The sequence below is a fragment of the Strigops habroptila genome, unplaced genomic scaffold (assembly GCF_004027225.2).
Source record: "Strigops habroptila isolate Jane unplaced genomic scaffold, bStrHab1.2.pri NW_022045634.1_ctg1, whole genome shotgun sequence".
Classification (NCBI taxonomy): Eukaryota; Metazoa; Chordata; class Aves; order Psittaciformes; family Psittacidae; genus Strigops; species Strigops habroptila.
In genome coordinates, this window is record NW_022651110.1 from 683,518 (window position 1) to 704,597 (window position 21,080).

The 21,080-nt window shown below is 60.8% G+C and overlaps 1 protein-coding gene and 1 long non-coding RNA gene across 3 annotated transcripts; one reads left to right on the forward strand and one right to left on the reverse strand.

The window, feature by feature from the left end:
* Positions 1 to 861: 861 nt before the first annotated feature.
* On the reverse strand, positions 862 to 15,100 carry RASAL3 (RAS protein activator like 3). 2 transcript variants are annotated; one of them, XM_030475319.1, is made up of 19 exons: positions 15,069 to 15,100; positions 13,126 to 13,543; positions 12,381 to 12,499; positions 12,205 to 12,283; positions 10,596 to 10,675; positions 10,409 to 10,506; positions 10,231 to 10,363; positions 9,370 to 9,468; positions 8,313 to 8,843; positions 7,506 to 7,650; positions 6,655 to 6,799; positions 5,923 to 6,159; positions 5,069 to 5,270; positions 4,832 to 4,935; positions 3,248 to 3,548; positions 2,045 to 2,152; positions 1,652 to 1,851; positions 1,268 to 1,343; positions 862 to 1,086 (listed from the first exon to the last, which is right to left on the reverse strand). In XM_030475319.1, exons 2-19 carry the CDS (start codon positions 13,541 to 13,543, stop codon positions 958 to 960), a joined length of 3,204 nt encoding a protein of 1,067 aa, XP_030331179.1. In that variant the 5' UTR covers positions 15,069 to 15,100; the 3' UTR covers positions 862 to 957. The 2 variants fall into 2 exon arrangements, with proteins under 2 accessions (XP_030331179.1, XP_030331178.1); XM_030475318.1 differs by lacking the exons at positions 12,381 to 12,499; positions 13,126 to 13,543; positions 15,069 to 15,100 and having other exon boundaries at positions 10,445 to 10,506; positions 12,205 to 12,262.
* A 3,090-nt stretch (positions 15,101 to 18,190) lies between these two features.
* On the forward strand, positions 18,191 to 19,287 carry LOC115603436. The gene is made up of 3 exons (XR_003989872.1): positions 18,191 to 18,395; positions 19,153 to 19,205; positions 19,268 to 19,287. It is a non-coding gene; the product is annotated as an uncharacterized LOC115603436 (long non-coding RNA).
* Positions 19,288 to 21,080: the final 1,793 nt, after the last annotated feature.

The window sequence follows — 21,080 nt, forward strand, 5'->3', positions numbered from 1 at the left end:
CCCCAGCGTGTCCCCATGGCCCCAACGTGCCCTCATGGCCCCAAAGTGTCCCCATGGCCCTGACCCAACATGTCCCCATGGCCCCAACATGCCCCCATGGCCCCAACGTGCCCTCATGGCCCCAACATTCCCCCACGGCCCCAACATGCCCTCATGGCCCCAAAGTGTCCCCATGGCCCTGCCCCAACGTGTCCCCATGGCTCCAACGTGTCCCTATGGTACCAAAGTGTCCCCATGGCCCCAACGTGCCCCCATGGCCCCAATGTGCCCCCATGGCCCTGCCCCAAAGTGTCCCCATGGCCCCAACGTGCCCCTATGGCCCCAATGTGCCCCCATGGCCCTGCCCCAAAGTGTCCCCATGGCCTCAATGTGTCCCCATGGCCCCAACGTGTCCCCATGGCCCCAACGTGTCCCCATGGCTCCAAAGTGTCCCCATGGCCCTGTCACCCCTATTACAGGCCCAAAGGGTCCCCATGGCCATGTCCCCAGGTGTCCCCATGTCCCTGCCATCCCTAAAAGGACCCCATGTCCATGTCCCCAAGTATCCGCATGGCCCTGCCACCCCCATTATGGGTCCAAAGGGTCCCCATGGCTGTGTCCCCATGGCCCTGCTGTCCCCACCAGGGGCTAAAGGGACCCCATGGCCATGTCCCCACGTGTCCCCATGGCCCTGCCACCCCCATTATGGGTCCAAAGGGTCCCCATGGCCATGTCCCCTAGTGTCCCCATGGCCCTACCATCCCCACCAGGGGCTAAAGGGACCCCATGGCCATGTCCCCACATGTCCCCATGTCCCTCCCTGTCACTGCCCCAGCTCCTGGGCTGTCCCGGGCGGGTGACAGGACACAACCAACCACCCTGTGACGGTGACACCAACGCTGTTTATTATCCCATGGGATGGGGATGAACCGCCCTTGGGAAGCCCCAGGGACATGCTGGGGACACTGGGATGGGTGGTTACACGCTGGTGGCCTGAGCATCATCCCCAAACACCCGATGTCCCACCCTCCTGTGGTGGCCTAAGGCTTGGGTGATGGCGGCCTGCAGCTGCTCCTGTTCCTTCTCCAGCACCAGCACACGTCTCTCCTGCGAGGCCACCCTTTGTCACTCATTGTCACCCTTGGTCACCCATTGTCACCCTTTGTCACTCATTGTCACCCTTGGTCACCCATTGTCACCCTTTGTCACTCTTTGTCACCCTTGGTCACCCATTGCCACCCATTGTCACCCTTTGTCACCCATGGGTGCCCCACATCCCGGCTCTCACCAGCTCCCGGCTCTTCTCCTCGCTGCTCTTCAGCCTCTCCAGGTCCTTCTTCCTGTTGCCTTCAGCCGCTGTCAACCTGGATTGGGATGGGATGAGCCCATGTCTTGGGATGGTGGTGGGACACCCATTGGTTTGGGGCACCCACTGGTTTGGGGCACAAACTGGTTTGGGGCACCCATTGGTTTATGGCACCCATTGCTTTGGAGCACCCACTGCTTTGGAGCACCCATTGCTTTGGGACACAGACTGGTTTGGGATACCAACTGGTTTGGAGCACCCATTGGTTTGGTGCACACACTGGTTTGGAGCACCCATTGCTTAGGGGCACCCATTAGTTTGGAGCACCCACTCTTTGTGTCACCCACTCCCCATCCCCTCCTCTACCTGGCTCCCAAACTGGCTGCTCGGGCATTGGCCTCCTCCAGCTGGTTCTGGAGCCTCTGGAGCTGCTCCCGGTGCTGCTCCTGCTCCTGCTCCATCCCCTGGTGCTGAGCCTCCACCTCGGCCACGCGCAGCTCCAGCAGCTGCGTCTTCTCCTGCTTCTCCTCCACCTCCTTCCTCAGCGCCTCCAGCACCCGCCCATGCTGCAGGGGACAAGGACAGGGGCGATGGGGCACCCCAATGGTTTTTGGTGGCCAATACCCCATGGTTACCTTCTGCAGTGAGGTCAATGGGGCACCCCAATGGCTTTTGGTTGCCAATACCCCATGGTTACCTTCTGCAGTGAGGTCAATGGGGCACCCCAATGGCTTTTGGTTGCCACCACCTCATGGTTACCTCTTCCAGCGGGTGGATGCCATAGAGCTCGCCCTGTGCCACCACCGCAGCCACCTCCTCCACGTAGCGCTGCCAGGGCACCGTGGACTTGCGGAGCTTCCCGCGGCCCTGTGGCACCGGGGACATCCATTAGATGATGGTTTAACCCCAGGTGTCACCCCAGGGTGGTGGCACAAGTGGTGGTGTCACCTTATGGCAGTGGCACACTCCACAGTGTCACCCTACAGTGGTGGCACAAGCGATGGTGTCACCCCATGGTGGTGGCACTATCAGGTGAGGGGCACCCAGGGGTGCACGGGACGGGGGAGTGATGGGAGGGGGGCATTAGGACCCAGTAGTGCTGGGTGGGGCACTAGGACCCAGAGGTGCTGGGGGGGTGGGGTGGGGGGGGGTGTTTAGGATCCGGGGTGATGATTGGGGGAGCATTAAGACCCAGTGGTGCTGGGAGAGGCATTAGGACCCAGGGGTGCTGGGGGGGGGGCATTAGGACCCAGCAGTGCTTGAGGGTACCCAGGGATATGGGGGTGCACCCAGGGGTAGAGGGTGCACCCAGGGGGTGATGGGGTGCACCCAGGGGTGATGGGGGGCACCCAGGGGTAGGGGGTACACCCAGGGGTATGGGGTGCACCCAGGGGGTGATGGGGTGCACCCAGGGGTAGGGGGTGCACCCGGGGGTGATGGGGGGCAGCCAGAGGGTGATGGCGTGCACCCAGGGGTAGGGGGTGCACCCAGGGGTGATGGGGGGCACCCAGGGGTAGGGGGGCACCCAGGGGTAGGGGGGGCACCCGGGGGTGATGGGGGTCACCCAGGGGTAGGGGGTGCACCCAGGGGTGATGGGGTGCACCCAGGGTTAGGGGGTGCACCCAGGGGTATGGGGTGCACCCAGGGGGTGATGTGGGGCACTCAGGGGTAGGGGTGCACCCAGGGGTGATGGGGTGCACCCAGGGGGTGATGTGGGGCACCCAGGGGTAGGGGTGCACCCGGGGGTGATGGGGGTCACCCAGGGGTAGGGGGTGCACCCAGGGGTGATGGGGGGCACCCAGGGGTAGGGGGTGCACCCAGGGGTATGGGTGCACCCAGGGGTGATGTGGGGCACCCAGGGGTATGGGGCGCACCCGGGGGGTGGTGAGGGTCCACAGCACCCATGAATCCCGCATCGCACCAGACCCACACGAGGGTTTGCGGCGGCCGCGGTGGCTTTACCGGCGCGTCGCAGGGGCCAATGGCCCCCGGGGGGTCCGCGGCGGGCGGCTCTGCCCGGTGCTGGGCGCTGCTCTGGTGCCGCCGCGCTCCGCTGCTCCGCGCCGGGACGCTCTGCGTGCGCTGCACGTTGCGGCGCTCCCGTCGGGGGACCGGGGCCGGGGCCGGGGCTGGCTCCGGTTCGGGTCCGTCCTCCCGGCCCCGCACCCGGCGGATGCTGAGCAGGGACTGGCTCTTGATGAGGGGGCTGTGCTTGCCCAGGTCCCGCGGCGGCACGAAGCCGGGCTTGAAGCTCTCTGCTGGCCTGGGGGGGTGAGGGGGATGGAGGATGGATGGATGGATGGATGGATGGAGGATGGATGGATGATGGAGGGATGGGTGGATGGGTGGGTGGGTGGGTGGATGGATGATGGAGGGATGGGTGGATGGGTGGGTGGGTGGGTGGATGGATGGATGGATGGATGGGTGGATGGATGGATGGATGGATGGATGGGTGGATGGATGGATGGATGGAAGATGGAGGGATGGATGGAAGATGGATGGATGGATGGATGGGTGGATGGATGATGGATGGATGATGGATGGATGGGTGGATGGATGGATGGATGAGTGGATGGGTGGATGGATGGATGGATGGATGGATGGATGGGTGGATGGATGGATGGATGGATGGATGGATGGATGGATGGATGGATGATGGATGGATGGGTGGATGGATGGATGGGTGGATGGGTGGATGGATGGATGGATGGATGGATGGGTTGATGGATGGATGGATGGGTGGATGGATGGATGGATGGATGATGGATGGATGGATGGATGGATGGATGGATGGATGGATGAGTGGATGGTGGATGGATGGATGGATGGATGGGTGGATGGATGGATGGATGGATGGATGGATGGATGGATGGGTGGATGGATGGGTGGATGGATGGGTGGATGGATGGATGGATGGACGGATGGGTGGATGGGTGGATGGATGGATGATGGATGGATGGATGGATGGATACTGGGGGGTGGTGGAGCCAGGAAGCACCAGAACCAACCTGAACCTGACTGGGACCAGGACCCAGGAGGGACCACGAACCAAAACAGGACCAGAGGCACCCCAAATACAGTTGGGGTCAAACCCATCTCCTGGCCCCAGCCTGGACCTCAAGCACTTCAAACCCAGCCATGTCCAGAGACACCCCAAACCCAACCAGGACGTGAATCACCCCAAACCCCAAATGTCACCCCAAGCCCAACTAGGACCAGAAACACCCCCTAAATCCATCTGGGGCCAGAAACATCTCCTGGACTCAGTCTGGCCCACAAGTACCCATCAAATCCAGTTGGGACTAGAACCATCCCTTACCTGGACCACAACCATCTGCTGGACCCATGAGGGACCAAACCCACCCTCTGAAGCCAACTGGGCCCAGTGATTCTAAGCCCATTCTGGACCAGAACCAAGACCAGAACCATCACTTGAACACAACCAGAACCAGAACCGCCCCAAACCCACCACAGTGTCACCAAAGCTCTTCCTGTCCCCATATGTCCACCATGGTTCCATATGTCCCTGCGTCCACCCACTGGTACCTTCGCTCTGTGGTGGAGCTGAGACGGACGGAGACAGGGACAGGAGTCCCCTCCTTGATGGCGGTGAGGATGGTGGGCAGGGGCTCCAGCTCCTTCTGCGTGGACTACCAGGACAAGACATGGACGTTAAGGTGACAATGGGTGGCCATGGGGCAGTGGACCAACTCTATATGTGGGGAGAAGGAGGTGGCCAGCAGTCTTGCCAGTCACCCTTGGGGACAAATGGGTTGGTGGCACCTGGTCCAGGCTGGAGAAGATGTCACAGAGCAGAAGGTGGAGGGTGGCGAGCTCCAGGGCCAGGTCCACGTAGCCGTCATAGGTGGCCATGTGGACGCTGCTCTCAGGGTTGGACACGCTCTGCAGGAAGCCTGTCATGGTGCTCCAGTTGTGCTCCAAGAACTCATTCATGAAGCCCATGTAGGCCTCCTTCTCGCCAAACCTAGGGAACGCAATGGCTGGTTACTTTGGTGGCCTGGTGATGGCCTGGGCCACCTCCATGGTCATGGGCCACCTCCATCAGCACGGGCCACCACCATGAGCTCGGGTCACCACTATGGTCATGGACCACCTCCACGGTCATGGGCCACCACCGTGAGCACGGGCCACCACCATGGTCATGGGCCACCACCATAGTCACGGGCCAGGCCACCTCCAGGATCATGGACCAAGTCATTGGACCCATCAGGGACCAAACCCACCCTCTGAAGCCAAACTGGGACCAGTGATTCTAAGCCCATCCTGGACCAGAGTCACCCTAGACCCAACTAAGACCAGAACCATCCCCTGAACCCAGTCAATGTCCCTGCACCCTGTCACCACCCTGTTTACAAGCCAGAACACGGGTGAGGACACTTCCGTGTTCATGGACCAAGCCACCCATAGGTCAGGCCACCACAGATAACATGTGAGGCTCTGCAGGACCACATCAGGTCCATGCATGGAGTGGAGATGTCCCCACTGCCCCATGGCTGGTTCATGGCATGGAGGAGACGTCCCCATTGCCCCATGGCTGATTCATGGCGTGGAGATGTCCCCATTGCCCCATGGCTTCCCTATGGCCACGTCCCCATCATGCTGGTACCGTGCCGTACGTGGTGAAGTTGGCCAGGTTCTGGATGACTTTGGCCACCAGGGTGAGGGTGCGGGTGGTGGCCTCGCTTGGGTACTCCTGGATGAGGCCGAAGAGGCTGGGGGACATGATGGCAGGACAGAGGAACCGCAGGAACAAGGAGGCCGAGACTAGGCGGTGGCCGATGGGCTCCTTGCCCCGCGCCACGCACGCCTCCCGCCACGCCATGAAGATCTCACCCAGCTCCACAGGGAAGGTGCTGCAGGGACAGAGACACCCTCAGGAGTGCTGGAGCAGGAGGGACGTCCTGGAGCACCCCCATGCGCCACCAGGGTGGGCTGTGGGATGTGGTGCCCACCATGCCTGTGCTTGGCCCCATGCTGGCCCACTGTGCTTGTTGCTGAGGTTGACCCCGGGTCTTTGGTGGTGCTCATCTCCATGTCCATCCCCATGTCCATCCCCATGTCCATCCTGGTGCCAGTCCCCAGACACATCCGCCTGTCCATCCCCATGTCCATCCTGGTGCCAGTCCCCAGACTCATGCCCATGCCCATCCTGGTGCCAGGGCCTGTCCTTCTTCCCATTCCTGTTCCTGTTCCCAAGTGCATTCCTGTGCCCATGCCCATCCTCAGGTCCTCCTGCTGCTGGACGCCTCCTTCATGCCTGTCCCATTGCCCGTGCTAGTGTCCACCCCATGGCCCCCCCCATGACCATCCCCATATCCATCCCATGCCCATGCAGGGCTGTCCCTCACTCGCAGGAGGCAGCGATGCGCTGGAAGGTCTCCTTGCAGACCTGCCGCAGGTTCTTCTGGTTGTCAGAGAGGTCAAGGCCAGCACATCTGCTGGGATCCACCTCACAGCTCTCCTCCGAGACGCAGAGCTGGGCCACGGCCTCACCTGGGCGCCAAGGGACAGCCCATGAGGGGACCAACTGGCCACCACCACGGGGATGGCTGTGACCAGTCTCCATCACATCATCATGGGTGTTCTGGGGTGTCCTGCAGCACAACCCAACCCATCCATCCCAACCCAACTCATCCACCCCAACCCAATCCATCCACCCCAACCCAATCCATCCATCCCAATCCATCCATCCCAACCCAACTCATCCATCCCAACCCAACTCATCCATCCCAACCCAACTCATCCATCCCAACCCAATCCACCCACCCCAACCCAATCCATCCATCCCAATCCATCCATCCCAACCCAACTCATCCATCCCAACCCAACTCATCCATCCCAACCCAACTCATCCGTCCCAACCCAATCCATCCACCCCAACCCAATCCATCCATCCCAATCCATCCATCCCAACCCAACTCATCCATCCCAACCCAACTCATCCGTCCCAACCCAACCCATCCATTCCAACCCAACCCATCCATCCCAACCCAACTCATCCATCCCAATCTATCCATCCCAAACCAACTCAGCCATCCCAACTCAACTCATCCATCCCAATCCAACCCATCCATCCGATCTCATCCCATCCCAGGTTAACTCAATCCATAGCTCTCTGGAGCACTTTGTAACATCATGCCCAAGTTGTCCTGCACCCCAGACACCCCATAATGACCTACAAAGACCTGTTCAGCTGTACCCAGTGTGTCCTGGAGGTATTTGCCCCCCACCAGCTTCATGTACTCATCGATGGCTTTGGTGGCCAAAGTGTTCTCCCGGAAGATGAGGGCCTCGCGGTCATCGAAGCGCTCCAGCTCCGCCACACCGAGGTCAATGAGAAACGACTGTGGGTGGACGTGTTGAGAGCCCACGGACCCAACTGACTTGATCTTCCCACTCTGGGGTGTTCCAGGATCTCCTGGCACTCCCCTGGGTTGCATTTCCCACCCCAGCAATCCCATTCCATCCCATTCCATCCCATCCCATTCCATCCCATGCCAACTCAACTCAACCCAACCCATCCCAAGCCAACCCAACCCATTCCAACTAAACCCATCCAACTCATCCATCCCAACCCAACTCACGCACCTCACCCCAACCCAACTCATCAATCCCATCCCCCCCCAACACATCCACCTTATCTCATCCCATTCCAGCTCAATCCAACCCATCCCAACCCAAGCCATCCATCCCAACCCAACCCAACCCATCCATCCCAACCCAACCCAAGTCATTCATCTCAACCCAACTCATCCACCCCCACCCAACCCAACTCATTCATCCCAACCCAACTCATCCACGCCAACCCGCCCCAACTGAACCCATCTCATCCATCCCAACCCAACTCATCCAACCCAACCCAACTCATTCATCCCAACCCAATCCAACCCATCCACCTGATCTCATCCCATCCCAACTTAACCCATCCCATCCCAACTCAACCCATCCATCCCAACCCAAGCCATCCATCCCAATCCAACCCACCATACCCACATCCCTGCTGTACCTTGGCCTTCCCAGTGCTCTGCAAGACACGGACCAGGGCCCCGGCCAGCTCCTCCTTGTGCCGTGCAGTGATGATGGGCTCCAAATGGGCGCAGAGCTCCCGATAGTGGAAGGTGATGAACTCAGCCAGCTCCTTGTAGCGCACGATGGGCAGCACCCGCACCTCCCGGTAGCGCCCGCGCACCCGCAGCGCTGGCACCTGCTCCCCGGGGCCACCCAGTGTGTACCAGCGCTCCAGGGGCTGCCGCGCACCCGACAGCTCAGTCAAGGGGATGGTGATGGAGGCCACCGGTTGGGTTGGGTCCTCATCATGGCACAGGGCAAGGGTGAGGGCGCGAGCGGGTGGGAGAGCGGTCAACTGGAAGAGTTCACCCCAGAAGAGCTCGCCATCGGGCCCGGCCACCTTGGCCGTGGTGCGGGCGAAGAGGGTGCCATCGAGGTGGAGGTGACAACGGAGGCGCCGCCGTGGTGGTAGGTCCCGGGCCTCGTACACCCAGAGGCTCAGTGAGAGCTCCAGCCGCTCACAGTTGTCCTGTTGGGGTGGGACATGGGGACATGGGAACATGGGGACATGGGGACAAGGGGGACATGGAGGAGTGGGTGAATGTGAGGGGGAAAGAGGGCAGGGGACACAGAGGTTTGTGCGTGGATGTGGGGATGGGGATAGGAGGGGACATGGGGGACAGGGAGGGACATGTGGGGATGAAAGGGACATGGAGGGACACAAGGGGACATAGGGAACAGGGCAGGACACAGGGGACAGGAGGGGACATGGGGGGACATGTAGGAATGAAGGGGACATGGAGGGACATAGGGAACAAGAGGTGACATAGGGGCAGGGCACGACATGGGGACAACAGGGGACACAAGGGGACAACCGAGCTCCCATAGGACAAGAGGGGACATGGAGGGGGACAACCACATCCAGGGGACAACAGGACATAAGGGGACTCCACAGGACTCCAGAGTGGGCTGGGGGGGTCCCCACCCTCCTGTCAGGGTGCTGGGGGCACCCTATGGGTGAGAGGGGTGTCCCATGGGTGCCCCCGTGGTCCCACCTTGTTGGGCTGCACGGTGCGGCGCAGCTCCTCGATCCAGCGGTCGCGCTCAGCCAGGGACGTGCACCCAAAAGACCGGCTGCCCTCCCCCGTGATGACCTGGGTGCAGGGAGGGCGTCTGCACGGGCACCCAAGGGTGCCGTGGTGGGGCTGTGCTGGGGGCTCTGGGTGCCCATGGCTAAGGGCTGTGCTGGGGTATCCTTTTGAGGGGCTCTGGGTGCCCCTTCACAGTGCCTGGGTGCCCTGGGTGCCCCTTTAGGGTGCTTGGACTGCTCTGGGTGCCTATCCAGGGTGCCCTAGATGTCCTGGGTGCCAATGCAGAGTGTTCTGGCTGCTCTGCATTCCCCTTCAAGGTGCCTGGAGTGCTCTGGGTGCCCCTCCAGGGTGGCCTGGGTGCCTATCCAGGGTGTTGTGGGTGCTGTGGGTGCCCCGGGTTCCCCTTTAAGTTGCCTGGGGTGCCCCTCCGGGTGCTCTGGGTGCTTGTGCAGGGTGTTCTGCCTGCTCCGGGTTCCCCTTCAAGGTGTCTGGGGTGCACTGGGTGCTTCTACATGGTGCCCTGAATGCCTGGTCAGGGTGTCCTTGGTGCTGTGAGTGCCGCTGCAGTGTGCCATGGGTGCCACGGGCACCCTGGGTGCCTCTCCACCTTGTCTAAGGTGCCCTGGGTGTCTCTTCAGGTTGCCTGAGGTGCTCTGGGTGCCTATCCAGGGTGCCCTAGATGCCCTGGGAGCTTCTCCACCTTGTCTAAGGTGCCCTGGGAACCTTAGGGTGCCCTGGGTGCCTCTCCAGGTTACCTGGGGTGCTCTGGGTGCCCCTCCAGGGTGCCCTGGGTGCCTGCGCGGGGCACCCCGAGCACCCCCTTACCTGAAAGCAGAACCTCTCCCCCACGATGCTGCCGTGCACAGGCCGCACGAGGACGTTGTCCCCATTGAGGTCCAGCTCGGCCACGCGGGGTGGTGGCAGCAGCGACTCCCGCGACCTGCTGCGGCTGGGGACCCTGTGGGGACAGACCCGTCGCTGGGGCACCCTCACCAGCACCCACGTCCCACCTCGGGCACCCATCGCCTTGGTGCTGCACCTGCTGCTGCTGGGGCCACCACCACGACCTTTGCGCTCCCAAAGCCTCTTCCACAGCAGCCCCTGGATATGGGAAAGAAGGTGGGTGCTGCGTCACCCATGGGTGTGGAGCACCCTGAGGGGTTGGGGTGATGGGTGCTGGGGGTGCCCACCTTGACGTTGCTGAACTGGGAGCTGTCGCTCTCAATGCTTCTCCCTGCGCTATGGGTGCTCCGCTCATCCACAGCTGGGTCTGGAGGGGCACCCAGCGTTGACACCCATTCACCAGCACCCCAACACCGTGCCAGGGTTTGGGGGGGGGGGGGCAGGATACACCCATAACCCCTATTTCCACTGGGAAACATCAACCATGCACCAGGTTGTGGGTGCCAAATCCTGCTGGCACCCATATCCATCACCCTCAGATGCAGACAAATGGGTGCTCCAGACGGGTGCTCACGGGTGAAAAGGAGAAGGGGGCAGAGGGGTTTATCCTGCCCTGGCCATGTGGGTGCTGGGGGGTAACCCAGGTCCCTGCATGGTGCTGAGCAGCAGCAGGGCCTCATGGTGAGGAACCCGAAGGGGTTTATCGCCCTATCAGCAGACGCAGCAGCGGAAGGAAGTGGTGACATCCCTGCACCCAGCGCTTCCTCCCTGCACCCAGCGTGAGCTTCCTCCCATGTGGGGTGCGTGGGGGGCATGGGGTGCTGCATGGGACGTGGCATGGGGTGCTGCATGGTGTGATGCATGTGTGGGGCACGGCATGGGGTGCTGCATGGTGTGATGCACGTGTGGGGCACGGCATGGGGTGCTGCATGGTGTGATGCACGTGTGGGGCACGGCATGGGGTGCTGCATGGTGTGGGGCATGTCATGGGGTGCTGCATGGGGCATGGCGTGCTGCATGGCATGGGGCATGGTGTGATGCATGGGGCATAGTGGGATGCATAGGGAACAGTGGGATGCATGGGGCATGGCATGGGGTGCTGCATGGCATGGGCATGGGGGGATGCATGGGGCATGGCATGGGGTGCTGCATGGCACCCCATGTGGGGCATGGCATAGTGTGGGGCATGGTGTGGGGCATGGTGTGGGGCGTGGCGTGGTGTGGGGCATGGTATGGTGCATGGCATGGTGTGGGGCATGGTATGATGCGTGGCATAGTGTGGGGCATGGTGTGGGGCATGGTGTGGTGCATGGCATGGTGTGGGGCATTGTGTGGGGCATGGCACAGGACATGGCCATGGTGTGGGGCATGGTGTGGGGCATGGTGTGGGGCATGGTGTGGTGCGTGGCATGGCATGGTGTGGGGCATGGTATGGTGCATGGTATGGTGCATGGCTTGGTGTGGGGCATGGCGTGGTGTGGGGCACGGTGTGGGGCATGATGTGGGGCATGGCACAGGGCATGGCCATGGTGCATTGCCCATTGCATGGTATGCGATGGCTACACGGTAGATGGCACGATGCACGGCACAACACATGCTGCGTGATGCATAGGTCATGGCCCAGCACATGTCACAACACATGGTGCATTATGCCACGGCTATATGGCACATGCATGGCACATGTGGTGCGTGATGCATGACCGTATGGAACACGCATGGGTCATGGCACAGCACATGTCACAACATGCACTGCATGATGTATGACCATAATGGCACATGCATGGTGCATGGCACAACATGTGGCCCAAGGGGCTCCATGCACTGGACCTGCACACACCAGCTCACACCAGCACCCATGGCACAGGGTGACAGCACCCATGGGTGCCATGAACTCACCAGGGTCCCTCCTGCTGCCCGCTGGGTGCATGTTGAAGCTCTCAGCCGTGGAGCTCCCCATCCTGCTCCTGCATGAGGCCTGGTGGCACATTGGGGTCAGGCCCCAGCACCCATGGGTGCCCTCCAGCACCCAAAGGACTCCAGCACAAACCCCTAGGGTGCCCCCATGCCCTCACCTCCTCATCCCGGCCCACCAGCACCAGGTTTCCATCCACCAGTGAGAAGTGGGAGACATCCCACACAGGGCCATCAGATGCTGGAGCCAACAGGGCTGGTGATGTCCCATGGGTGCTCACTGCAGGGGGGCATTGGGTGCTCACCCATGGGCAGCATGGTGGTGCCAGGGGGACATGTGGCTGTGGCCATGGCTCCGTAGGTGTGACAATAGCAGGGGGCCCCCATCTGGGGACCCCCATCCCGGCACCCACATCTGGGCACCCCATCCAGGGTTCCCCTGTGCAGACACCCCTATAAGGGCACCCACATATAGGCACCCATGACCGTGGACCCTGTATGGGCACCCCCCTTCAGGGTACATGGAGCCATGGGGTGGTTGGAGTGATGGTGACAGGGGACATGTGGCCACGGAGGTACCACCACCCATCACCCACTGCATCCCAGCGCATCACCTGTTTCCATTGCCCACCACCCACCAGCACCCAACCCATCACCCATCACGCCTAAGATATCACCCATCATCACCACCCACCTCCATCACCCCTGAGCCATCACCCATCATCATCACCCACTGCCCCTAACCCATCACTCAACATCATCACCCATCACGCCTAACCCATCACCCATCATCATCACCCATCACCCTTAACCCATCACCCATCATCATCACCACCCCAACCACCACCCCAATCTCCAGCACCCACCTCCAGCACCCTGACCCCCACCCTCCCCATCACCCCATACCTGGACCAGCATCATGAAGCACCTTCTCAGCCCTAGTTCCACTCTCCCCATGGCCCTTCCTCTTGGCCATGGAGCACAGGTACCTCTGCAGGGTGGCTTTGCCACCCTCGGGTGCTCGGCTCTCCTTGGTCCCCTTGGTGGGGGCTGAAAAAGCCCTTTGGAAGAGGGACCGGCGGGTGCTGCCTTTGGGTGTCCCCAGGTTGGAGTTGCCCCGTCCCATCCCATCACTGGGTCCATCAGCTTCGGGTTGGCTGTAGGAACGTTTCCACCCTTGCAAGCGGGTCCAGCGGCGGCTGCCCGGGGACCCTGCGCTCCGCTCGGGCTCCCAGCCACCCATGGGTGCTGCTGTTCGCCATCGGTAGCTCTTCAGTAGCGTTGGTGGCTCAGGTCCCAGCGGGGGCTTCTCCACCACCTCCATCTGTGGGATGGGGAGAACCACGTTACATGGGTGTCCATGGGGTGGATGGAGGTGGGATGGATGCCCTTAGCTGGACACCCCCAACCTGGTATCTGCACCCATCAGCGCCAATTTGGGTGCCCCATCCAAGTGTCCCTATTGGGGCATCTCCACCCAGGTACCGCCATCTAGGCACCCACATCTGGGTGCGCTTATCTGGGGACCCCCATCCAAGCACCTACATCTGGGCATCCCTACCCAGGCACCCACATCTGGGCATCCCTACCCAGGCACCCACATCTGGGACTCCCATCCAGGCACCCACATCTGGATGTCCTTATCTGGGGACCATCTCCAAGCACCCACATCGGGGTGCCCTTATCTGGGGACCCCCATCCAAGCACCCACATCTGGGCATCCCTACCCAGGCACCCCCATCTGGGGACCCCTATCCAGGCACCCACATCTGGGCACCCCATCCAGGGTTCCCCTGTGCAGACACCCCTATAAGAGCACCCACATATAGGCACCCACGACCATGGACCCTGCATGGGCACCCCCATTCAGGAACCCCTACCTGGGTGCCCTCATATGGGCACCTCTATCCAGGCACCCATATCTGGGTACCCCCATTTAGGGGACCCTCATCCAGGGCACCCATAGCTGGGTGTCCCTATCCAGACACCCATGTATAGGCACCCTATATGGCCCCCTATCCAGACACCCCTGTTTGGGTGCCCTCATCCAGTGCACCCCCACCTGGGCACCCCAATCTGGGTGATCTTCTCCCATCTAGTGGGTGCCACATCCCTGGGGCACCCTTGCCCATGGAGGGATCCCCATTTGTGGGTGCCCATGTCCCTGGGGTGCCCCTGGCCCCTGCAGCATCCGTCCATAGCATGGCCCAGAGGTACCACGACATGGTGACACCCACAACACGGTGACACCCAGAAAATAATGACACCCAGAACCATTGTGACACCCAGGACACGGTGACACCCATGACACGGTGACACCCATGCAGGTGGCCTGTCACCACCCTGGCCCAAAGCGCAGGCGGGTGCTTCCGTCACCACAAGCAGCCGAATTTCCTCCCATCACCAGCACCCAGCACCCAGCCTCTGGCCACCCCCCAGCACCCCGGGGTGCACCCATGGGCGGCAGCACCCCAGCACCTCCTCACTGGGTGAGGGTTGCTTTGGGACCCACTACTTTAGGGGTACCAGCACCCTTGATTCCAGGAGGGTGCCCAAACCCTGGTGTGTGGGGGTCAGAGCACAATTTTTGGGGTGCCCACCCCACATTGCATCACCCTCCAGCACCCACCACCCTCATCTGCAGCACCCATCACTCCTCAGGGTGCTGCTCCATCCCTCTCTCCCTCCCTCCCTCCCTCCCCAGCATCCTAAATGCACCCCGAGGCTGGAGCATCACTCTCGGGTGCCACCCCCTGTATCCCCCCAATGTCCCTCCCGTGTCTCCCCATGTGCCCCCCCCATGTCACCCTATTGTCCCCTTCCTTGTCCCCCCCCTGTCCCCGCGGTACCTCGGCTCTTCTCTGCCTCCTCCAGCACCCAGTTCCTGTCGTGGCTTCCCCATGTGACCAAGCAGGAGTTTCAGTCACACCCTCACCTCCGCCTCTGCCCCATCATGATGCTGATGATGGTGAGATCTTCGCTCCCAGCTCACTCCTGGCCATGGCTTGGGCCACCTCGAGAAGGTTGAGTCCCACCAAGTCACCCCAAACAGGGTCTGGGGACCCTGGGGACCAGCTCCATGCATGTGGCTTCAATGCCATCATTAGGCTTCAGAGTGAACGGGTGCTCCTGGGTGCTGCTCTGGTGGGGGGTGCAGCTGGGAACATGGGTGCTCATCTTAAAGGGGAGGTTATGGAGGTGGGGGGCCCCATTGGGGTCATATGGGGTGGCCAAGGTAATAGTGATGCTTGGGGCACACCAGCACCCAGCAGGTCCTGGTCACCTCTGTCCTTCTCTTAAGTCCTCTCCCATTACCCCATGGGCACCCCTCAGCCCGTGCCTCAGTTTCCCTCTCCAGGGACCACCCAAAGCTGATGTTCTGGCACTGACTTTATTGGGGAGGGGGGGATTCATGGTGGTTGGTGGCCATGGGAAGGGTCTGCTGGGCTGGTGGGACCAGCCCAGGAACCATCTGGGATGGTGGACTTCAAGGCCGGGGTTCCTCTGGGCCAGGGTCCATCTGTGCTGGCATCCATCAGGCTGGTGTCCACCTAGACCCGGGCTGATCTCTGATGGCATCTATTGGATCAGGGTCTGTCTGGACCAAAGTCCAACCATGGCACTGGTGTCCATCTGGACCAGAGTCCAACCATGGCACTGGTGTCCATCTGGACCAGAGTCCATCCAGGCTGACATCCATGACACTGGTGTCCATCTGGACCAGGGTCCAACCGTGGCACTGGTGTCCATTTGGAGCAGGGTCCATCTGGACCAGGGTCCATCCAGACTGGCATCCATGGCACTGGTGTCCAACTGGACCAGGGTCCATCCAGACTGGCATCCATGGCACTGGTGTCCATCTGGACCAGGGTCCATCCAGACTGGCATCCATGGCACTAGTGTCCATGTAGACCAAAGTCCAACCAATCTCACACCCATCAAGCCAGTATCTGTTGGACCAGGGTCCATCCAGGCCATCACTCATTGGACCAACAGAGGAGGGTGCAAGCACCCAGGAAAAGGGTGAATGCATCTAAACCAGGGTGAAACCACCCCAAAACAGGCTGAAACCACCCAAAACCAGAGTGAACACCTCCCCCCAACCAGACAAAAGGACCTAAAACAGGGTGAATGCACTCAAAACAGGGTAAGGGCACCCAAAAAGGGACAAATGCCCCCGAAACAGGGTGAAACCATCGCAAAACAGGGTGTAAACAGACAAAACAGGGTGAAAAGCACCAGAGGAGGGCGCAAGCACCCAGAAAGGGGGAATGCACCTAAACCAGGGTGAAACCACCCCAAAACAGGGTGAAACCATCCCAAACCAAGGCAACCCCCCCAAATCAGGGCAGAAGCACCCAAACCCCGGCTCCTGCACCCATCATGAGCACCCATCACCCAGTAGCCCCGTCCCCCTCACCCCCCCCCCCATGGGCACAGATTTGGGCTGGAATCACCCGGATTAGGGCAAATCAAAGCAACTGGAGCCTGACAAGGGGCCACGCATGTGTGGAGGCGTGTTGGGGCATGTTAGAGGATGTGGTTGCACGCTGGGGTGTGTTGTGATGCACTGTGATATGCTGGGGCGTGTTGTGGCATGTTGCGGGGTGTTGTGGGGTGCTTTAGAGTGTTGTGGTGTGTTTTGGCATGTTTTGGTGTGTCGTCGCATGTTGTGGCATGTCGTGGAGGGTTGTGGCGTGTCGAGGCTTGTCTCTACCTGTGCCGGCGCGCTCAGCACCAGGAGGAGCCGCAGGAACATGCTGCCGGATCTGGGCCCGTGTCACCAGGCTTTGTCCCCACCGATGGTGCTGGGGAGGGGACACGGGGCGAGGACATGGGCTGACACACGTGTGTGTTGTGTGGGCAGCGCTACAGCACACGTGTGTGTGTGTGAGCATGCTGGAGGAGGGGCCTAGGAAGGGGCTACATGCATGTGCATGCATGTATGTGCGCATACATGCATGTGCATGCACGCAAAGTGGGGAGCGTGTATGTGCGCATGCCTGCATGTGTCTGCATATATGCACATGTGTGTGCATGTGCATGGGGTGCTTCTACATATGTTTTCAAGAGTGTGCACACATGTGGGGGGTATGCGCATGCACATATGTGCACATAGGGAGGATGTTCATGTGCATGTGCTTGTGCATGGAGTCCTTCTACATGTGTGTGCACGTGTGTGTGCATACAAATGTGTGTGTGCTCAAGGGGTGTGTGCATATATGCGCATGCGTGTATGTGTGCGTGTACATACATGTGTGTGCACTGTGTGTATATGGAGTGTATGGACATACATACATGTATGTGCATGTGTGTGTGCATGGGGGTGTGTGTAGACATACATAGTGCATAAGGTGTGTGCATATATGCACGTGTGTATGTGTGTGTGCACAGAGTGTGCATACATACATGTATGTGCATTGCGTGTAATGGGGAGTGCGTGGGGTGTATGTGCATACATACGTGTGTGAGTGTGCACACGTGTACATACGTGTGCATGGGGATGAGCGCGGGGGGGCTGTATGTTCTTCTATGTGCACATGTGCGTGCACCCCTTTGTGTGTGCACGTGTGTGCATGTGCCACCAGGACACACGTCAGAGCATGAAGCCATCAGGACACATATGAAGAGACAACGCCACCGACATACACATCAGGGCATGAAGCCACCAGGACCTGTGTTAGGGCGTGATGCCACCATGCATGGGGGAACGGTGCCACCAGGACACAAAGGGCATGAAGCTCCCAGGACACACATGTCGGGGCAGGAAGCTGGGGTCCAGCATGTCCCCAAGGCTGGCCATGACCATGGGACCAGCATGTCCCTAAGGCTGGCCATGACCACGGGGTCCAGCATGTCCCCAAGGCTGGCCATGGCCATGGGGTCCAGCATGTCCCCAAGGCTGGCCATGACCGTGGGTCCAGCATGTCCCCAAGGCTGGCCATGCCCCTCGGGACAAGGGTGTCCCCAAGGCTGGCCATGCCCCTCGGGACAAGGGTGTCCCCAAGGCTGTCCCTTGTCCCCTGGGCAGGCCAAGGTCACGGAGGAGGGGTTGGAGCAGGCGGAGGCGCTGGCGACCCGGCCCCGCCGCGGGTGCCTCTGGTGGTTCCTGTCCTGGATGCTGGCCCTGAGGCTCTTCCACCCCGACACGCTGCGCCCCGTGCTCATGGCCACAGGTAGGGCACCAGCGCCACCCCCCGGCCATGGGTCCGCATGGCACCCAACACCGACCTGCACCCATCCCCATGGCACCCAACACCGACCTGCAACCCGCTGCCTGCACCCCATGGTCACCCAAGGTGTCCCCATGGCTGGCCGTGTCCATGCACCCACAGTGTGGTAGCCACCAAGACAACCTCAAGGGGCTTCAGAGGCACCCAGGGGTCACCCTTGTTGGCCCAGTGAGTGCCATGCCGTGGTGGCCACCAGCATGTCCCCGTGAAGGTCCCATGCGCCACCTAAAGGTATCACATGGCTAGCTCTTATAGCACCCAATAGTGGCCACCAACCTGCCCCTGAGGGTCCCCAAGCCACTCAACGATGTGACCCATGGCTAGTGCTTTATAGCACCCAATACGTGGCCACCAACCTGTACTTGAGGGTCCCCATGGCCACACAAAGGTTTCACCATGGCCAGCTCTTATAGCACCCAATAGTGGCCACCAGCCTGTACTTGAGGGTCCCCATGGCCACACAAAGGTGTCACCATGGCCAACCCATTGAGTACCCACATGCCCATGCCATCGTGGCCACCAACCTGTCCCTGAGCATCCCCAAGGCCACCCAAACGTGCCACCACCAAGCTGGTGGTCTGCTTGCACCCAAACCCCTGTCCTGTGGTGCTTATGGGTGCAGACAGAGGGTCCCTCACCCAAGGGACCCCACCACCCTCCTTGCAATGATGCCACCCTCACCCCTGCTCCCCTCCTGCAGCCTCCATCTCCCCAAGGACCAGCTCTTCTACGGCTTCCTCAAGCCCTGGCTGGGTGAGTGGGTGCACAGGGGTGGTGGGATGGGGCAGGCAGCACCCATGGGTGCCCCCATGCAGGGGATGGGCTGCTGCTGAGCAATGGGCACAAGTGGGTGCAGCGCTGGTGCCTCCTGGCACCCGCCTTCCATGAGGACCAAGTCCTACACGGGCATCTTCAACCAGAGCACCCACATCAAGAATGGGAGCACCCAGACCTGCACCCACAACCCTGCCAGCACCCACTGCCTGCACCGAGAGCCCTGCCTGCACTCCAACCTGCCCCTAGAGCCCTACCTGCACCCACTGCCTGCAGCCTTTGCCTACACCCACAGCCCAGCCTGCACCCACTGCCCAGCACCCATCCTTGCCCCCAGCACCCACCCTTGCCCCCAGCACCCATCCCTGCCATCAGGACACATCCCTCCCCCAGAACCTGTCCTTGTCCCAAGCACACATCCTTGCCACTAGAAATCATCTGGCCCACAGCACCGATCCTGCACACAGCACACCATCCTGTGCCCAGCACCCAATCCTGCACTCAGCACCCTTGCTGCACCAATCCCGCCACAGCACCCATCTCCACCCAGGAACCATCTGACTCCAGCACCCACCCTGCACACAGCACCAATCAAGCACCCTTGACCATCCCTGCCCCTGCTCCAACAGCTAAAGAGCCAGTAAAGGAAGCTGGTACTGGCCATCTTGGTGAGCAACGCAACGCTGCCACCAGCATTGCTTTTGCTCCTTGCTTTCCCACCTCAAACACCATCTACGTATCGCCTCTCCTCTCGGGTGCCCGCTCTCGGGCGTCCTGGAGAACGACTCAGAGTGCGAATGTCCGGGGCCCTGCTCCCACAGCCGAAGAGCCAGGACTGAAAGCTGCTGCTGGGCCTCTTCTGCACATGGTGAGCTCCGCAACGGTGCCACCGGCATGGCTCTCGCTCCTCGCTTTCCCACCTAAAAGTCTAATTGAATGCAACATCTACGGTGCCCACTCGAGGCTGTGCCGAGCCCGCCGCACTGAGCACGAACGTCCGGGCCCTGCTCTCACATCTGAAGAGCCCGATGGGTAGGCACTAGGACCCGGCGGTTGGGCACTAGGACCCGGCGGGCGGGCACTAGAGCCAGGCGGGCGGGTACTACGAGCCGGTGGGCGGGCATTAGGACCCGGCGGGTGGGTACTAGACACGGTGGGCGGGCACTAGGACCCGGCAGGTGGGCATTAGAACACAGTGGGCGGGCAGTAGGACCAGGTGGGTCCTGGTGCCCGCCCGGCGGGTCCTAGTGCCCGCCCGCCGGGTCCTAGTACCTGCTCGTCCTCCGGGTCCTAGTGACCTTCCCCCGGGTCCTAGTACTCGCCCACCCACCAGGTCCTAGTACCTGCCCGCCCAGCGAGTCCTAATGCCCGCCCACCGGGTCCTAGTGCCCGCCCCTGGGGTCCTAGTGCCCAACCGCTGGGTCCTCTATTTCAATAAGCATCAAAAACTAACTGCACAAAAAAAAAGGAAAAAGAAAATCACAAATCTTAGAAGCTATGAAAGACTGAATGAACTGCAGAGAAATAACCCCAGTGAAGCCTAAGAACTGAATGAGCTCCCTAATGAAAGGCTGGGCCTCATATACCCACAACCCCTCTCTCAATGCCCTAGGGCAGGGGTGGGGCAAACCACCAGCTGGGATATAAGTAGCCTGATGAGCCACACTCTGTCTTCTTTTCTATCTGATGTCTGTAACAAACAAAGGGCCAAATAGAGAAAAGTATTCTCCAGTAAAGCTAAAACACCAGCACTTTCACCACGATTACATCTTGTGCTTCAGACCATGGCTATGAAGGTAATTAATCTTCTCTATTCTGCTTTGACAAAGGTATAAAAACATAAGACTGTTTCTA

Bases quoted from the DNA above. Each gene is read 5' to 3' on its own strand.
- RASAL3 (XM_030475319.1), bottom strand. From the start codon at position 13,543: ATGGAGGTGGTGGAGAAGCCCCCGCTGGGACCTGAGCCACCAACGCTA. The intron at 7,651-8,312 runs GTACAGCAGGGA...GTCCACCCACAG, and splicing joins AGAGCACTGGGAAGGCCAAG to TCGTTTCTCATTGACCTCGG. The intron at 3,549-4,831 runs GTACCAGTGGGT...TCACCCCCCCAG, and splicing joins AGCTCCACCACAGAGCGAAG to GCCAGCAGAGAGCTTCAAGC.